This window comes from Clytia hemisphaerica, unplaced genomic scaffold (assembly GCF_902728285.1).
Source record: "Clytia hemisphaerica strain Z4C2 unplaced genomic scaffold, Clytia hemisphaerica genome assembly, whole genome shotgun sequence".
In the NCBI taxonomy this organism is placed as follows: Eukaryota; Metazoa; Cnidaria; class Hydrozoa; order Leptothecata; family Clytiidae; genus Clytia; species Clytia hemisphaerica.
In genome coordinates, this window is record NW_027104146.1 from 2,102,335 (window position 1) to 2,121,534 (window position 19,200).

At 35.6% G+C, this 19,200-nt stretch overlaps 1 protein-coding gene and 1 long non-coding RNA gene across 2 annotated transcripts in view; both read left to right on the forward strand.

The window, feature by feature from the left end:
* The window catches only part of LOC136813908 (H(+)/Cl(-) exchange transporter 7-like), a 32,378-nt gene extending 20,414 nt beyond the window's left edge, over positions 1–11,964 (forward strand). The window contains exons 15-24 of the mRNA XM_067070412.1: positions 344–565; positions 1,506–1,633; positions 2,404–2,489; positions 2,668–2,713; positions 7,936–8,019; positions 8,477–8,554; positions 8,876–8,968; positions 9,234–9,317; positions 9,535–9,615; positions 11,092–11,964. Coding sequence (XP_066926513.1) covers positions 344–565; positions 1,506–1,633; positions 2,404–2,489; positions 2,668–2,713; positions 7,936–8,019; positions 8,477–8,554; positions 8,876–8,968; positions 9,234–9,317; positions 9,535–9,615; positions 11,092–11,211 — 1,022 coding nt within the window. The 3' untranslated portion in view covers positions 11,212–11,964. The remainder of the gene's footprint in view (positions 1–343; positions 566–1,505; positions 1,634–2,403; positions 2,490–2,667; positions 2,714–7,935; positions 8,020–8,476; positions 8,555–8,875; positions 8,969–9,233; positions 9,318–9,534; positions 9,616–11,091) is intronic.
* Positions 11,965–13,190: 1,226 nt separating this feature from the next.
* Positions 13,191–19,200, forward strand: LOC136813806 (uncharacterized). Its single transcript, XR_010847557.1, has 4 exons — positions 13,191–13,385; positions 13,798–13,862; positions 18,057–18,403; positions 18,969–19,200. It is a non-coding gene; the product is annotated as an uncharacterized lncRNA (long non-coding RNA).

Genomic DNA, 19,200 nt, shown 5'->3' on the forward strand with positions numbered 1-19,200 from the left:
TATTCCTGCGTAAGCACGTTGGACTTGAATGGATAATGTAGATTGTTTATTTTGGGATGAGTGGTGTTTTCTCAAAATATCTCTACTGTCACAATATCCTCCGATACATAAACTTGGTGATCAAGAAAATTATGTCATGCTCAAAAAACGAAGCGATCACAGAGAAAAGGACCATTAAACAATTTCCGGACGTGTTTTCAAGGATTAAATAAATGAATTGAAATTCTAATAAGTGTGGCCTTAGCTTTATTTCTAGGACAGTTTGATAAATTTTGATAACTCCTGAACTTAGATTTCGCACTCTTAATAAATTTGATTTCTTCATTTTCTATATTTCTTGAAGGCATGCACTCAATCATTACACTAATCTCTCACTTTTGCTGCTACTTCATACTGGCCACCTGGACCTACGGCCTTTACGTACCGAGTGGCCTTTTTGTGCCAGTTATCCTTTGTGGTGCAGCTATGGGAAGGCTGTTCGGTGAATGTGTTTATTTAGCTTTCCCAAATGGAACTTGGTCTTCGCCCGGCACGTATGCCTTGATAGGAGCGGCTTCACTGCTAGGTAACATATTTTTTAGAACTTGTTAAAAATGGTGGGCTGAGGTGTCTTTCAATGCGATAACCACCGGGTTAGAAACGAAACTGTGCTCTGCTTCTTTAGTATTGACGATAATTCTTGGTTTTGCTTGGCTTATTTCCTTTGCTCAAAATACGAACGGTGCAGTTTCTCAAAATGTTGTAAAATTTCCCCATATTCAGTCTATTCCATAGTTTCCTCCAGGGTTTGTTCCCCCACCAAATTCTTGATCTTTTTAAATCTCCTCTCTCTCCCCCCCTATGACTTTTCAGTTTTTTAGTTTTCCCCCTCTTTTTTGCTTACCCTTCAGAAAATTCTGAAAATATCAGTCCCCCCATATACCCATATAAATTTTTCAAATTTCAACCTGACACAAACGTAAAATTTTGCTGCAAAAGGAATACTAGACAAAATAGAACGAAAACGGGTTAATGTAAACAGAAATGCTTAGTAAAGCAGAATTAAAACAATAATAAAATGAAAAATTAAAATCCTTAATTTCACACTTCCCCCCACTAAATTTGCCAACAATCGATATTTTCCCCCCTCTTCACACATTAGTCCCACGCATCTAATGTTAGACGCAGGTGTTTAATATTAAACGCACGTACTTAGTGAAAAAAATCGTGTTTAACAATGATGTGTCTTTGAACCTTAGTCGCACATATCAAAAGTTATTGATATGTGCGACTAACATTAAACGCTTGCGACTAAACATTAGACGCACGCGACTACTGTTAAACGCCAATTTTTTTCAATACGCGAGTACCAAGCTTAAAAGACGAGAGACCATATTGGAATTTCTGAATGGAATTAGCAAAAGTCACTTGGAAAGTGCTGCTTGAAAATGTCCCTGGATTGAACTATAACAATTTTTAATTGTCTCCTCCTGTATTTCTTTCTTATTTACGATAACGACGATTAGGAGGCGTAATGCGGATGACGATCAGTCTGTGTGTCATCGTGATGGAAGCAACGGGTGATATAACGTACGGTCTACCTCTCATGTTGTGCATCATCGTCGCTAAATGGGTTGGAGATTTCTTTAATGAGGTATGGTGGACTATTGCTTTTGCACTAGAGGGTAATTACAACTCAACACTAACTAAGTCAATCCTGTGTAGTAAGCAAATTGTGTATGGCCGAAAAAAACATTACCAAGTTATAGTTTAGGTTGACTTGTTTGTATTAGCTATTTGTTGTTATGTCAACGATAAATAACAATTACAAACAAACCAAACAAACAAACAAAAAAACAAACAAAAAGTCATCCCTTTACTAAACATGTTACGCTAAATGGTTCGGAGATTTCTTCAATGAGGTATGGTAGATTTGGCTTTGCCCAAAATGAGGAAGCCTGTATAGAGTCTTTGCCGAAAGAAATAGCGTTACTCGGGCAAAAATGTAAAAACCGCCTGTTTTGCTCGGAGTGATGCAGGCTAGAGACAAAGAGGACTATCGATTTGAATGCAGAGTTCTTTACAAGAGTTTTACACAATATGTTTGAAAAAGAATTGACTTAACCATGCGTTTATAGTTGGTAATTTCCCTCTAGTGGATTATATCATTCACCGGGGGTGTACTTTCCTGCTTCTTCACTCTCCAAAACTTATGTTTATACGTCGAACAGTGCTTCCTGATTTCCCAAAAATTATTTTAGCTCATAGTTTAGTTTCTTTCGGATTTTTCCCATCTGAAAAAGGTCATCCGACCACAAACCAACTACCTACACAGAAGGAAATTTCACTTTTTTGCATGAACTGAAACTTGATTTTTTTCTTTTTAAAACATTCAAAGTAGCTAATGTTTTTTTTTATATTCAGGGTATTTATGACATCCACATCAAGTTAGCCGGTGTACCCTTCTTAGACTGGGAGCCACCTCAATTGACTTCAAATATTACGATGAGGTTTGTTACTAGTTAGTATGCCCTTTATTTTAACTGCGTTAAGGTTGTTTCTCTAGCGTCTGCATTCCAGAACAGAAGCGACGGATTTTGAGAAATAACTGAGATCGTAAGTCAAAGCTTTTACTTAAATTTAAAAAGACGGAACTGTTAATAAAAAGTTATTTTCCTTGCTTTTCAGTCAAGTCATGAAGACGCCGGTGGTGTGTTTCCACACAGAGGAGAGGGTAAGTGTCTCTAAATCATGAGTTTTCATACCCTATGCTTATGAAAGTGGTAGAATTAAAAGGTCTCAGAAACAAAACAAAACGAATTTTTCGAAACATAAAAAGTTAGCATTGCGTAAAATTCATCTGACTTCTAATTATGCCATTAGAACGAGCAAAAAACAAACAAATTTAGAACTAAATAAATAAATCAGAAAAACATCAATTTATACATACGTAAATCAAATCTCAAGTCATTGTTAATTCTTTCTTCCCTTAAATAAATGGTCACAATACCTGATAAACTGATATAAAGCACTGATTAAAGTATTTCAAACAACTGACTCAGAAACAGTGGAACAGCCATAAAATTGGAAAGACGTTATGATTTAAAACTCCTCGGGAAGCGGGGAAAAAATATTTGCTTTACTGTAAACCAGGTAAATTAGCGTAAAGGCTTTTTTGCCTCCTCGGCTGTAGCTTACTTAAGGCCGCTACCCACTCAGCATTTTATGGTCGCTGAACGCTTTTCTCATTCCACTGATCCAAAATAAAGGGGAGATATGCTACACATTTTTGCACATGCTACAAATAAGTTAAATGTCTCTTCTGATTGGCTAGTTAAAAAAGAACAATAGGAAAGCTGCACAGCTCAGCGAAAAAAAGTTGAAAAGTTTCAACTCTTGTTGTGCTCAAAGCGCGACCTTTAATCAAAGTTGTCTAATGAGGTAGCATTTCTCTGATCAGTTATTGTTATCGTTTACTGGACAAAAATATAAAACATTGAATGCGTGAAGTTGGTCTTGGTGGTGATCATTGGGTTGCGAACTGTTTTTCGAACGCTCTTTTCCGTTTGGCGTTGAAGACCTTAACGGTGTTTTGTTCTGGTCTCAACAAAATGATAAACATTTTATAAGTGTAGACTAACAAAAAGTTTAGCATGTTCAAGGTCTGTAGGCCCACCATTAAAATTATGTCCCTAGTCACGTGGTCATTTTGTGCAAAATAGACTCCAGTCACAGCCAATAGAACGACGAGTGATGTAAAAGATGAATAAATCACGTGATTGGTCTCTTTGAAGTATGAGGGAAGATCACGTGCTCTGATTGCTTGAATTCCATTGGCTAATATAACAAGAAGCACGAAGAAGAACTGAACAATGGTGTGAATGTTATTGTTACACGTGACCTCCCTGATGAGTTCGGAATCTCGATAAACTGATAGGATATCGGGTTGAAAATCAGAATAACAGACAATTAAAATACCAGCGTCTACAAGTAAAAGAACATCGACCACTATCCAATCAACTATGCCGATCAAACGCCTTTCTCTCTCTGAATGTAGGTGTGTTTTCGAATTGAAGATAACGTAAACCTTTTGTGTTTTAGCGAGGTTTATTGAAACAGCTGACGTCAGCGGAAAACCAATAAGAATCGGAGCTACAAAGCATTTTGTTGCGCTCGGTTGAAATGTCATAAGATAAATCGGAGTGAGACTTAAAATGAGGTGAGCCAACAGTTGTAGAATTGTCATGGGCCGATTAGCGTGTTTCACAATGGGCGTATTTCGATGTCTCACAAATATTGACATTGTGGAGATAACCAGTAAAGACATGATGATGGAGATAACGAAAATGGCGTAGGTTATTGAGTCTGATAAGCGTAAATAGAGACTCGTAAATGGATCGAAACATTTGGAGTGAGAATGATCCACCATGTTTGGGTATGAACAGCTCTGGCACTGGTCTTCATTCCCTATGGTGTCTTTGTAAGTTTTTGGACCACATAGTTGACAATGCCATCCGTAGCTGTTATCCCAATTTGGCTCTTTAAACCGACCATGTCTTAATACGCGACCTTTGCCGCATACAGGTTTAGTCAAATTACAGAAAGGTTTTGTTTGGTTACGAACGCGGCTCGGATTATTGTACGAGTCTTTCAAAATTTGTTCTATTGTTTTCGATTCTGGATAGAAGGTCTTCTTAAAAGTTTCCACAAAATATCCTAAAGCTTCCACATTTTGGGTTGCCTCATCTGCGATTTTCTGGCGAAAACTAAGAGGTATTTTCATCCATAGGTCGAAAGTCAAATCTGAAGAATTCTTAAAATCAGGCTGTACCATCTTTAATAAGATTTCATATTCTGCGATATACTTTTGAACAGCTCCACTACCTATTAGAGCGTCCCAAACATTGGGGTTATCTGGTCTTATTAATTCAGTTTTCAATTTCCCCATCAGCTTAATAAGCTCTTCGAACGGCTTTCCACCAGGGATTTCACTTAAATCGTTGAATACACGTATTTCCTTCATAATGTCTTTAGTTAATGTTCGTTCGAAAGGAATAACAAAAAAAGGGCTTTTGCCGTTTTTGTGGTACCATCTATACAGTAATGATGCTTGATTTTTATGTGCTTGTTCGAGCGAGTTGTAAGGTCCATAGAATGTTAAGAAACGGAGATGAGGTGTTTGTAGGATATCATATAATGTTTGGTTGAATTGAGTTTCGTTTTTATAGTCTATCAGTATTTCTTTGTAGCATTTCTGATGCTGTTCAGTAGCGTCTAGTTTTAAATAGTAACAGAACGCAGAGTCTGGTCTACTGGTACAGTCTTGACCGATCATTTTTTCATCGCCAGCATATTCTTTAGAGTATAATATAGCTATATAACTGACCTTTATTTTGTCCAACAACTCTTGAACTTCTGCTTGCGTCTCCAGGCTATAACTAGCTTCGTAGCTAAATAGGAAAGTAGATTTTTCAACCATTTGTCGAGGATACATCCGTCTTTTAGTCAATGATAATAAAGCTACATTCTCGGTGTAAAGAATAAAGCTGGTTAACCGAGTCAAATCGAAAGACAAATATGTCATGAAGACGAGAAAACTTGGAATCTTGAAGTTGGGTGAACGGTCGAAACAAGTGTTTTTTTCGCCTTTGATTTGGCGGTTTTCGACAATCTGTAGTATGGTTTCCGTCAGATAATGAGCAGAGTTTCGCGGATCAATGAAACAATGCTCAATGATGCGCTTATTCTTGTCGAAGAAGAACTCCGTGGCTATCCCGTTAGCGTTCATTTTAACGTTGTCGCAAAAGTGTTTGTTTTCCGGTGTACAGCCTGAGATAGCGAAAAAGCCGATAACGTTGAAGGTACTTTGAATTGATCGGACGACCATTTGTAGTGAAATTAATATTACAACGACCATTCTTTGTTGTAGCTTCATTTTAACCAATTGTCTTTGAAAAAGTAGATCCTCCTTGGTTATTTCAATAAACAAGCCTCTAATTTTTTAGATTATTTTGTTAAGTCCCATACATTCGTTCTCAGTCCTCTAGCAAATCATGATTAGAAATTAAGGAGTTGGAATTAAGCGATTGTCTTTGAAAAAGTAGATCCTCCTTGGTTATTTCAATAGTGTATATGTTATACTCGTTGTTTAAGGATTATTTCGTTTGATTCTATTCATTCATTTCAGTCCTCCAGCAAATCACGATTAATATTTTACGAGTTGGGATTAACCAATTGTCTTTGAAAAGGCGGTCGGTCGTCTTTGGTCTTTCGTTCTCAGTCCACCAGCAAAGCACAATTAAAATGGAAACACACGAGTTGGGACACTACGTTGTTTTAACGTTATATGAACGTTAGAGACACCAGATGGACGTTGTTATAACGTTCTTTGTCAGCTTTGACATCACGAGTTCGGATGTGAATCATTAAAAAAATCTACCATCATTCAAGCAGCCATCTCTTTTTCTTCTCCTTCTTCTAAAATATTGATCACGAATAAACGTTAGAAATTTTGATTTTTCGTTCTACTTACTATTTGTTGATTTTTTGTGTTACTCACATCCCTGTGATCAAGTGCCGTTGTAATCTGAGAGGACATTAGAGCAAAATTTGAACAATAATAATAATAATGCTACAGCTGATTCCATAGGCTTGCATAACAATTAGATAATTAAACTCACATCGAATTCTTCTTATCCCTCCCTCTGTTTATAAACGGTGAAGCTGTCGTTATTTCAAGTTGAAAAGTAAAATTTTCAACAATGGTAGGTCTTATAAAAATGGACATCTACGCAGTTTATCATGTATAACATAAAGTTGTTTTACAGCTGGGAAATTCTAACTTCTGATGAAGTTTATTTCAAATGAAATTCTTCACAGCGATATTTAGTTTCCATAAACACGATATTTAAAAATGATCAAAATGAGAATTCACGCTATTTTTCGACCTCTTGCGACGTCAAATTTTTACGACTCGTTCATAATATATCATGGAGTGCTAGGAATAGTTTCACACCCTGTATTCCATTCTACAAAATATTTTTCGAGCTCAGATTTTTCGTCATATTTTTCAAGCTTTTAGGCAAGAAATATATATCCAATATTTATGGATTATTAACCGAAAAGCCGGTCTCTCTGAGGACGTGCCCGAGGTCAATATTTTCCAGAGAGACAGGCTTACTGAGGTTAATAATCCATTTATAGCCATGCAAAATAAAGTAATAATAAAGTAATAAAAGTAATTAACAAGTGTATTCTATTGTTCTACATCGTAAAAATTAACATTCTAAAGAAGTCAATTTCATAACCGGTCACTATGGGGAAATATTAAACGGCCACGTGACATCAATTATCCAGTCAGTTTTCTCAAAAATGATTGACAGTTGTATTGCAGGGCTATAATGTACGTGAGAAAATTTTGCCGCCTGACTTTTGACCATCAGACCCTCAGCGGGACTAAAAAGGAGGAAAAAAGGGAAAATTTTGGGAATTTTTCTGCTCTTGTTGGGACTAGTTTGACCAAATTCCAATCTTTCCGGGGGCAAAAAGGTGAAATTTTTCTATTTATCCAAATCTTCGTGGGACTGAAAAAGAGATACAAATTGGACATCGTTCAATAACTTATCATTTTTTTGAATGACAGAAAGAAAATATTTCAAAAGAACAATACCTGAACGTAATTGGGCTTTTCCAGAAATAGTCCGTGCCCCCCCCCCCTGTTGAGGATATCGGATATCCAGGGGGTTAAATATCTACAAGGAAGCAGTTATCCAGGGGGTGAAGTGTCTTTTCAAGTAAAAAAAATGTAAGCATCTTTATAAGAGTGGATATCCAGGGGTCTTTATTAATAAAGTAGGATATCCAGGGGGTTCGATACTTCGAAAAATCAATATTCTCAACAGTGGGGGTAAAAAAATTTTCTGGAAGAGCTAATTATTTTTGGTCACTTTTTTTTAGGTTTCCCGAATTATTGACGTGTTAAAGAATACGGCGTCACATCATAACGGTTTTCCCGTCGTCGATAACGTCCCTCAAACAGTGGTAAGCTATTCAGTGTGGGTATGGAACCCTTTTCTAACTATATTGGTGTTGGGTTTCGATACTTAATGGTTCCTTTGAAAGTCAGCTAACTTCTTTCCTGTCACCTTGAGAAATATTTCACCAAAACATGAATATGCAGTGGAGTCTCCTTAACTCGAACCTCTCCTTAACTCAAACCTCTCTTTAACTCGAAATTTCCTTAATTCGAACAAATATGATTTCTCGTGCGTCCCGTTCGAGTTATAGAGACTCCGCTGTACAAGATGCTTTATACAAGAATGAAGTTTATATAGACATTAAACTCTAAAGCAAACAATTTAAGAATATTTCGAGAAATTTTTTAGGCTTTAAAGACTCGAAATGTGCAATTTTATGCTTTAAAATGCTTAGAATAAGAACATACTCAGCTTCCGAAAATCCATCGCCTACAAACTTCATTACTTTTTCGTTTTTGCAGGAGGGAAGGCGGAAAACGTTCGGGACCTTCCGTGGCACGATACTCCGATCTCAGCTGATTATTCTCTTAAAACAGAAGGTAAGTGTGAGACTGTATGTTTACTTTATTTCAGTTTAAACATCTTTAACTTTATCGAAAATACTTCATTGTTTTTTATCTTATTGGCTATAAAGGTGCTGTTACAAAGTTATAGAAAATTAATCACACAAAAAAGGTTTTGAATTCGTACTTAACTATTATTATCTCATTGATATTGGATTGTTATTACAGTATTTTACTACTTCCTTACGATCGCACAGTTCTCTTCAAAAATTATATTTATGATGCTTTACAAGTCGCCCCTCCTTAAGTCCCAATCTTTTCGGTTTTTTTTCATAATGTATTGCTCTCGAACGACAGGTTTTCCACGAGCGTGGAACAACACACACGCGTAAACATCGGTTGACCATCAAAGATTTCCGTGATGCTTATCCGAGGTTTCCACCCATCAGAGTAAGTTATTTTGTGTTGTCATTATTGTACCAAGATATCTACGAGACTTTGAACTCATAAGTTAACAGTCAAACATCAATCCACTGACATCTAGTAAGAATAGGCTTCTGAAACGTGGAAGAATAATAAAAGTATGAGGTAATTTGCATATTAGGAAATTTGTTTATTACATGCATGTAGATCTCCCTGCTGTTCATTCCTCTTTCTCAGTCGCTTTCACTTTTGTCATTTTCCAATACAATATTTATCATATTCTTTCTTACAGAATATCAATATTTCACACCGCGAGAGAGAGTGTTACATCGATTTACGGCCTTTCATGAATCCTGCACCGTACACCATCTTAGAGGTTTTTTTGTATTTATTTGTTAGCTGCTAACTTAAAAATGAAGGCTAAAAATTCGGTATACGAAATCTCTTCCTCTCTCATAGAGAGCGCCCGGGTGAACGTGTTCGGTAAAATACACAAGATGAAATTCGTAGCCGATGTTGTAAAAACTCATCCAGCTCATCCGAAAAGAGGAACACCGTGTAATGACATCAACATTGTTTTTTTACGTTCTTAGAAATCTTCACTGAACCGTGGTTTCCGACTATTCCGTGCCCTGGGTTTACGACATTTAGTTGTAGTCAATGAAAATAACCAGGTAAGTAATCGCTAACGATGTTCTTACCATGTCTAATGGGAAAATTTATTATTAGCATTCATTAAAATTTCTACCAATCTGAAGAAAATGACTTTTTTACGACAACTGACAGTTACATGCCAGGATCCTAGAGTAAAAAAATAATATCAGCTGTCTCCACAGTACCCTTAAATTCATCATATTCATGACGTAATGTTTTTTACGGGAACAACCCAGTTTTTACCAGTAGTGACAATTTTAAGCTAGAGAACATTTTTTCAAAATTGGCAAAAACCAGGGTGTTGTTTACTTTCCCTAGAAATCAGAACGTAATGGCTACCATGAATACGCTAATCAACACTGGATTAGTTTCCCATGGAAAGAATGATGTCAAAATTTCTGTATCCCTAACGAAAAACAATGCATCAACTTCATTTCACATCTAAATCCCTCTTGGTGAACTGTAACTGTGTCTCATCACGCCGTAAGGGTTGAAAGGTGTATAAGAACACGAGGCTTCGATATATCTAGTATAAAAAATAAAATGTTTTCTCCTGTCAGACCTACAAACAACAAAGAGTGGCCGAATTCTTTTTCCTCTTAGAGAGACGATGTTACAATGAAAGGATAATTAGTCCTCTCTGGGTTCCTCTGTCTTTATCCTGCCTTGGGACAGGGCTGACTGTCATTTAAGACATTCAGGCGACATTACCCCAGCGGCATGTACAAGATGGCAACAAACTCCAGGTAGACTGACAGGAGAAGAAAACAAAAAATGAATCAACTAAGGTGTAAACACCTTATATATTTTAACATATTAAGAACAAGTTAAGAATTATTTTAGTACAGTAGAACCTCCAATCAGTGGACACCATCGGGGAATAGGGTCACTGTCCGCTAATTATAAGTGTCCGCCTTGTACAAACTTTTCAATTCTGTGCTCTAATGTTAGTATAAAGTACTATTAAGGGGTTAAGTATGTAAAATTTTGGCCCGAAGTGCTTTTCTAGAGACACTAGGACATGGAAGAACAAGAGAATGATTATTCAAATGCAACAGTTTAGTTTTTATGAATCATAGATAAATAGCTTGGATAAATCAATCCTGTCTAAAGCCTGTGACCAGTTTGACCGTCGATGTCCGCTAATTAGAGAGGAAAACGTAGGGTTTTTGCCATTACATTCAAAAAACTTTGTCCGCTAATTGAGTGTCCGCCTTTCTGAAACTTTTTTATGAGGATTTGACTAGGAAATGGCCGGGGAAAATAGAATTGTCCCCAAATCAGAGGTGTACGCCTTTTAGTGTGTCCGTTAATTAGAGGTTTTACTATATGTTATTTTGATATTTTAAGGTTCTGCGGACTTTAAAACCGATAAACTGATTTCTTAGAAAAATGGACCAAAATACTCGTACTCAAATACTCAAAATGTTAAGAACGTCCGAAGGCTTTAAAAATTATTTGGATGTTCTAAAAAATGTGTATGATCTTCTTTTTAGGTTATTGGTATTGTAACACGTAAAGACCTTGCGCGGTATCGAACTTGGCAACATCGTGGTCAAATGGGTACTGAAGAATTAACCATCATGCATCATTCACATGAAAACGAGGCTTCTTAAAAATGGTGGTAGATAGTTGGTTTCTTTGTCCATTTTTCAACATTCAGAATTATACAATTCACCATTTTTTTAATTTATTGAACCCGCAACGCATTTTTGTATGAAATTTTGAAAATTTGAATTGATTTCACTTTTCTTTTCGCTGCGATTTGGAATTCGTTTTTATTTAAATGCTGTAAGCCTGGGGGGTATGTAGAGGGCAAAAATACCTGGTAATGTTCGAACGAAACGGTTAAAAAATGTTAAAATGTCAGAAATGTCCTTCGGTTTGAATCTTCACTTTGTAGAGTTTCTTCATACACGTGGAAAAGTGTAAACATGTCTCAAGTGAACAAGTGAATAATTTTTACGGCTACCGAAACCAGCAAAGGTCGAAAAACTGATGAACAGAAAGGCCATGTGTACCCTCTACAAAGGTTAGCAGAACCGAATTGATTTATTTTTGGCAATGATTTAAACTGTATGAATGACAATGTAACTTTTGATTGATTGATTGATTGATTGATAAATTCTTAAATGGCTGATTTTGAAAGGTATTCTTTTGGATATTTCATGAATAAATTTGTCTGGTGGTAAAAGGCAAATGTATGAACAAATGAATGAATTTTTGACCAGTTGATTATGTTGTGCCCAATCATTGGGGATGATTCTGTGAATTTATTAACGCGAGTTAGACGCACACTGATTGTTCCCTTTCCTATTAAAATTGAACAAATCTTGGAATAGTTTAGCCTCATCCAAGTCAATTTGAAATATTTTATTTTCGAATTTTCTTAATAGGTTTTAGATTGGTTATGAAGATTTTGAGACAAATAAGCGTTTAGAAGAATTTTCCAAAAATATAATTTCAGTTCGGTAAAAGATACACCATCTACCGCAAAAGTTTTTTCAAAACGTTTTTTCTTCGCCGAAAATAGACTCTTCAAAGTTGAAATACTCTTCTTCACAAAAGTCTTCATTTTCTTCTTCCTAAAATTTTTTCATTACGATAAATTTTTATACTCAAGGATAGTTGGCCTAACCGGAAAATATATAAGATGCCAAAGATTTTTTTAACTACATCAGGTAGAAATTTATTTTTTGTACGTGACCTGACGTGGTAAATATTAAAAATCACTAGGGTCTGAGCCCTTAAGGACAGGATACAGAGCATTGCATTTTTTAGATTTTTTCATTTGCATTGATTTTTTTTATAGATTTAAAACAGTTTTAAGCCATTAGTTGAAGGCTTAATACAATCTTTATAGTAATTCTTAAAATGTTAATATTTTTCACAACAAAATGTTTTTTATAAGGTAAAAAGTTTGCAATTTGACAAGATTGATATTGTCAAGACTTTAAATAAAGAGCTACATAAGAACTTGTGAATTTCTGCTCTTTTTATTTTTTGCCTACTATCATATTCACATTACAGCTTCAAAATGGGTTTTAAAATGAGTATTTTCTTATTGATTTATAAGATCCGAGACTCACACTGTTCTTAATTTGTTCTTTAAGTCTGCGAAGGGAGGGGAGAGCGCTACTCTCTCCTTCTCTTCATTGCTGAGCAAGAGTCATCGAGTTCCATTTTGGGAATCTTTGGTATGACCCGACCGGAGGTTGAACCCACAACCTGGCCCACCGTAGCTAGGTGCTCTACCACTGCACTACGGTCGCTTTGTTATATTTTGCTATATTTTATCTTCGTCTTCTTGGATAACAGTTTCCCATCCGAGAAAACATGGCAAAATATACCTTTTTTTGACAAATAAATACCTAAGTATTTTGGTAAAAGAATCCATGATGGCCTTTTTGTTAAGGGGGAATTGTAATTTTTCCAACTAAAGGAACGGGAATGAAAAGGGGGCAACCAAGATTTTCCTAAATCTCAAGGGAGGGGGGGTTAAACAAAAACCCTGAAGGATACTGTATACTATCTAATTGTTTCTCTTCTTTTTTTAACAGCTTTTTTATGCCAAACCTATTTGAAACAATATATAACGAATCTTAAATGACCTTAAATGAATCTTATGCTCATTGATCAGAGCAGGAAACATTATATGGAATTATCAAGAATGTTGCAACCAGTCCAAAATTGTTGTTATCACTTGTTGGATGGAGTGATGTCAAACCAAAACCGAACTTTATAAAGTTGGATTGCTTTCTAAATTTGTTCTAGAGATGGTGGAGAAAAAGTACATATTTCTTTATAAGCATAAAGTAATTTTTTTCAGCCTCAATATGCTTGACAAAATGAATTATTTGATGCTAACACCATATTTATGCAATGGTGCAATTTCATAATTTCATTGAGATTGAATGCTTTGATATTTCCTAAAGTGATGCTCAGCATATGTGCTAGGGGAATGCTTAATTTTTTTTCAAAATTTGCTTGTAAGCGTTATGGTTATAAAAAAGGTGTATTTTTTTAATTAAGAGAACTGCAGTAGGACAATAGAACTGGACAAGGGTGTCAAGAGCTTTCATCATTCCAATATGACAACGTTAATGGAATTGTTATATGATGCTTCTTCACAATTTTTTTTTAAATCTTGTTGTCTATCAGCGTATCCGTAATTTCTTTAAAACTTTAGCAACTCTTTTTAGGTATGAGACCAAGTCCTGTCTGGTTGACTCCACAGTGACCATGGCAACGCAGTATCACCTAAATGGTATGTTATTATTTTAATATTCTGTGTTAATCACCTCATAATCGAAATTGTATGTACCTTATTCCACTTATATAACTACTCAAGTTACTAACGCGAATTGGTTGCGCTCGCGCTAACCGACTGCTTAATACAATTTTAGCCGAGGTAATTTTCGAAAACCTTCCCTTTCGCGTTAATGAATTACCGCATTCAGTTTTCCCGTGTTAAACACTTGCTTAGTAATTTTGGTTTGACAAGGTAAATCATTTTCGCAGTTTTGAATAGACTTGAATTAAGGTTAGTTTTTCTCTCTAATTCGATATGTTCACTATAATTCGATCTAATTCGATAAATTTTCTTCGATTTGATTTTCAAAAGATTTAGTGTGTGTCGGTAGTAATAAATGTATTTTTAAAAGTATATCAATGTTTGAAATCTTTTTATTCTAAAATATTTAAGCTAAACAACCTTTAGTCTCTATTGTTATTGAACGAAAACTAAAATGAAAAAAATGATTCAAATCTAAGTACTCTTAATTCAAACGAAAAAATGTATTATTAAAGATTTTGATTCAAAACTTTTGAAGATTCTTTTTGGAGATAATATTTTTACTGAATTTCTTGCCCTTTGGGTCGTGAAGTGTTTTCAAAAACTTAGTTTGTTTTTTTTATTAGAAAAAATTTAAATTTCGTATTCCAAAAGAATTAATTTACGATAGAAAACCAATCATTTTATACCAATTTTTAACCAACAAATAATTTCGTGACAAAATTCAAAAAATTAAGCTTTACACTGTCCGAAAATTGCTTTTTGTTAACTTTCGCGTAATTTAAGGCGAAAAAATTTTTCTTATAAAAGTATGTTGAATCATAAGTGAGGCATTAGACTAGATAAGGCAAGCAAATCTTTATTTTGTCCCCCATCATTTTGTTTATCAGTTATGATAATTTTGTTTTTCTGTCTATGTCTCTTCCTTTTTGGTTGGTCGGTGTTCATGCTTGGTTGTCTTCTTTCTGATTCTACGTGTGTCTTCCTGCCCTACGCTTCGTAATACATGCTTTTTCCTATTAGCAGATTCATGTAAAAAAGTCACGAAAAAACGTCGAGTAAAGTATGCAGAGTGTGAGATAATCTTTGCATGTCTCAGCCAATCAGAGCTTTACTCGGCGTTTTTTCGTGACTTTTTTTACATGAATCTGCTAATAGGAAAAACATGTATTACAAAGCATAGGGCAGAAAGATACACGTATTTTATGATTTGGAGTGAGCTACAGTGGAATCGCATTAACTCGAACCCGCAAAGGGAACACAACTTTGTTTGAGTTAAGGAAACTCAGAGCTTAAGTGTAACACCAAGGTTTATAAGGCATATACCGAGTTTATGTATGTGTGCTTTTCAGCGACGAAGATGGTAAGGTTCTAATTTGACTAGACTGGAAGACTGTAAATCATCACTTTTACCGTCCTCAATTTTTCAAGACAGAACTGCGGGTTTTTCCAAATCGCTTCAGTCACTCTACCATCCTCAAAAGTGCAAATACATAAACTCGCTATTGTTTACTAAAGGGAACATAAAACTTGTTCGAGTAAAGGAGACATTCGAGTTACAGAGGTTCGAGTAAAAGAAACTACAAACGACATTTTTTTGGAAAAAAAACTTTCACATAATATATTTTATGAATTTCGTGACGAATTTCAGTTGTCGGTGAAATTGTTGTCAATATACTGCCATACGAAAATTGTGGCAATTCTCAATTCACTAAGGAATTTAGCAGTGAACAATGCTACAGCATAGGCGGTTTTAGACCCTGAAGAGATTTGTGATTGTAATTTCATGGTCAATACCAAGCGTTGCACTCCTTCGCATGTTTCCGACGTACTTGCTCCATCTTAAATCCACCAGTGCTACAGTGTTCAAAGCTCTTCGTTTTCCTTCCCTTTCCCCAGCTGGCACACAACGTTGTTTTAACGTTCATTTAACGTTATATGGACGTTGTGAACGTTAGATCAACGTTGAAACAACGCTGTGTGCCAGATGGGTCATGTTTAGAAAATGATTATTGCCGTCTCAAAATTTGAAGAATCTAACCGAATTTGTTAATTTAACTCACATCTTCTATCTAAAACTCGACTCTGCGGAATATGTAAACCACCGCCCCATTCTTTTTCTTTTTTTCTTTATTTTTTTTTACCTCGTGTATCTTTGTTCAAAATTCCCCTCTCATTCTCTACTGCGGTCAGCAGCTTTACGTAAACCTGATTTTCAAGAAACATTTGGCTCAGCCCTTTTTTTTTATAAGAAAAACGATCCATTTTTGTTAGAAGAAACTTTTACCGTAGTTTTCTATGAAACTTGGAAGGTAGTGATAAAAAGGCATGGTGTGTGTAGACCTCCCATGATGTCATAACGGTGTCTGCTTGGATTTGAAGGTTATGTTCCCTTTGTAAGTTTTATATCAGGTATTTGATTCAAGGGTGCGTATTATGAAGGGAGAGTTTATCTTTTGGACTGAGTTCTTGTTCGCGATATGGAAATCTTGATATATTGTTTGTCGTACATTACACTTTTCTTATAAGAGCAAACTATATAAGAATAAAAGGCCTCGATGGCCAAATTATTAAGAACAAGTTAAAGAGCTGTTTAAGGCTTCACGGACTCAACAACGCCAGATTTCTTAGGGAAATGGACACAAATATTCACAAAATGGTGAAAATAAGAACATGTTAAGAACATCCGGAGGGCTCAAAAATTTTGAATGTTGTTATAAAAAAATGTGTATTGTTTCTTGCACATTACAATAAGCTTTTGTCAGCACATATGAACTAAAACTAGGAGAATTTAGAGAAAAGAAAGAAAATTATTTTTTTGTTACATTTTCAATCCAACATGTTTTCAAGTTTTGTGGTCGACGGTATTGTGAATCTTCCAATTTTTCAAAAAAAAGGGAGAACTTCAGATTTTCAGATTTGTAACAATATCAGTAGTAGTGTAGTATCTAATATATAGAGGTGGGGTGTTTTGTAAAATTTTCTGTTGAGAGTTGTTGAGAATTTGATTTTGCATATTTTTAGTTGTCATTCTGTTGTACTTTTTGTATTTAATGAAACCTAAATCATCTAACTAAGCCTTTTTTGGGTCCGCTTTACCTTCTTAAAAAATTCTTCCGTTGTCTCTGAGGAATCGTATGGTTTCAGTTCGGTGACACTTCGCACACTATAGTTGCAGACAATGTGGTGGAGAGCGGTTTATACCTAATGTCCTTATTTAGAGATAGATCACACTCAGTCGTAATTTACAAACGATCAGTTTTTTTTGCACTATTATTAGCAAGTACATGAGAATCATCCACTTTTTGTCTTTTTTAAATCCATTACTGATCTGATACTAAATCAAGGGCCCTAAAACTTGAATTGCACTTTTGAAGGCGAAAAATTGGGAAATCTTTTTATTTGTGATAGTTGAGTAGTTGGGTGTAGGCTAGTTAACTAAGCCCGTATTCACAGGGCTATGACACACGGCTAATGGTAATATAGCGTTTTCGGCGCTATAATGATTTTTTATATTTACGAATTTTAAGTTTGCCTTGGAATACTGTTATTCAGTCACAACTTACCATCAGATTTATCCTAGTGACTGAATCAAACTAGCTTAGATTTCTAGGCTAGGTTGGGTGCTATCATTTACATCGTTTTGCTTTCTCGTTAAAACTATTGGCATTGTAATTCTAATGAAATATCTTATCTCTGAGTTCGACTAGTACTGAAGCAATTACTGTCTTCTCAAAATTAGCAACAAAGAAATTTTTCTGGTCCCTTGAGAGTGTTAGGCTGCCAGCAGATACTGACGAATTCTCAACTTTAATTCTAATTCTATGAAATTGTGCCATGGGCGCTTCTTTGTCCCCACAGGTGGGAGCCAAAAAGGACGTGCTTTAACCTGCCCCACTCTTGACTTACACTGTCTGATAACTGTCTTCTATCTTCTGCCTCTCCATTTTTCATAGTGATGTATTCTGATGCTTTTTAAAATACTTGAGAACATTCAGTGATTTTGGACTTATAAACAGATCTTATTGTAGCTAATATAAAAGATTGACCCTCATGGATGAAAGACCCCGCACTTACATTTTATTCCAGTGCCTCAAGTATACCTAAAAGTGTAAACAGCAAGTACCTTGCGAAGGATTGCATCTAATTTCCCTTTCTTTCTCATAGATTACAAACATGATGGAAAACAATAAATTCTAGCAGATAAATTCATCGTTAAAAGTTCGAACATTTGTACTGGATAATAATTCCTCAAAGTTCGCTTTTCAAGACATTCCTGAGAAATAATTGCATAGCAATAAAGACATGTGGACCAGCTTAGTATACTTGTTCTTATTTCTCCCTTCAAATGTGCTATGTTCCAGACATCGTCGCCACAAACAGAAGATCACTATAGCTTTGAATCTTCCTTTTGATGTTCCGACACCCGCATTGATCAAGCTTGGTGGAGATGATATGAATACTGGCAAATATTATGCTTCCGCTGCAAAGGTCGCTGTCCAGGACATCAATAGGTAATCTCTTCTCACCCTTCGATACATTGCTCTTGGAGGAGAAAAGATGATTATATAATATCATATTTCAAACCAGGTTTTACTTTTTATTATAACTTTCTTGGATAGATAGATAGATAGTTCGTCCAAAATCAAGGGACCAGGATGTTTTGTAAGGCCTTTAGGGACAGTCAAAGGGTCCATACACAAGTTTTCACCTACATCAAAATAGTACATTTATTTATCAATACACCTGTCTCACAGCCCCGGTGGAACTTCTTCACACAGTGGGGATGAAAATTTCTATCGAAATCTCAATGAGGGTATATATATTATATTGTTCTCAGGTCAAAACTTCAGTTGGGATGGTTTTGGAGTGCAATCATTTCCATTTTCATTTTCAAATAGGGATGTAATCAAAGTCGATTTTCCAGTTTAGCTGAAATTTTAAGGTATTTTTTCCACCATGTAAAAAATTATGGCCAAACTTTCCAGTGAGGTGGGGTCCCAGCGAGTGTGTGACACATGCGTGGAATAGGTCCTGTGTAACCCAAAGATCATTAATGCATGACTTTTCGAATTATAGGAACACCAATCTCCTAGGAAACATTAAACTGAACTTGTATTACAATCACGCATACTCCGACACCAAATGTCTGGATTTCCGTCCTTCACAAGCCATGTTACACGAATTAAACGTGGTCAATGCATCAGGTTTCATTGGCTTCGGATGTTATTGTTTAACCGTGGCAAAGGTGTTGGCCTCTATCAATCTTCCCTTGATCTCACATGTAAGTTTACTTTCTTTCTTATTTTGT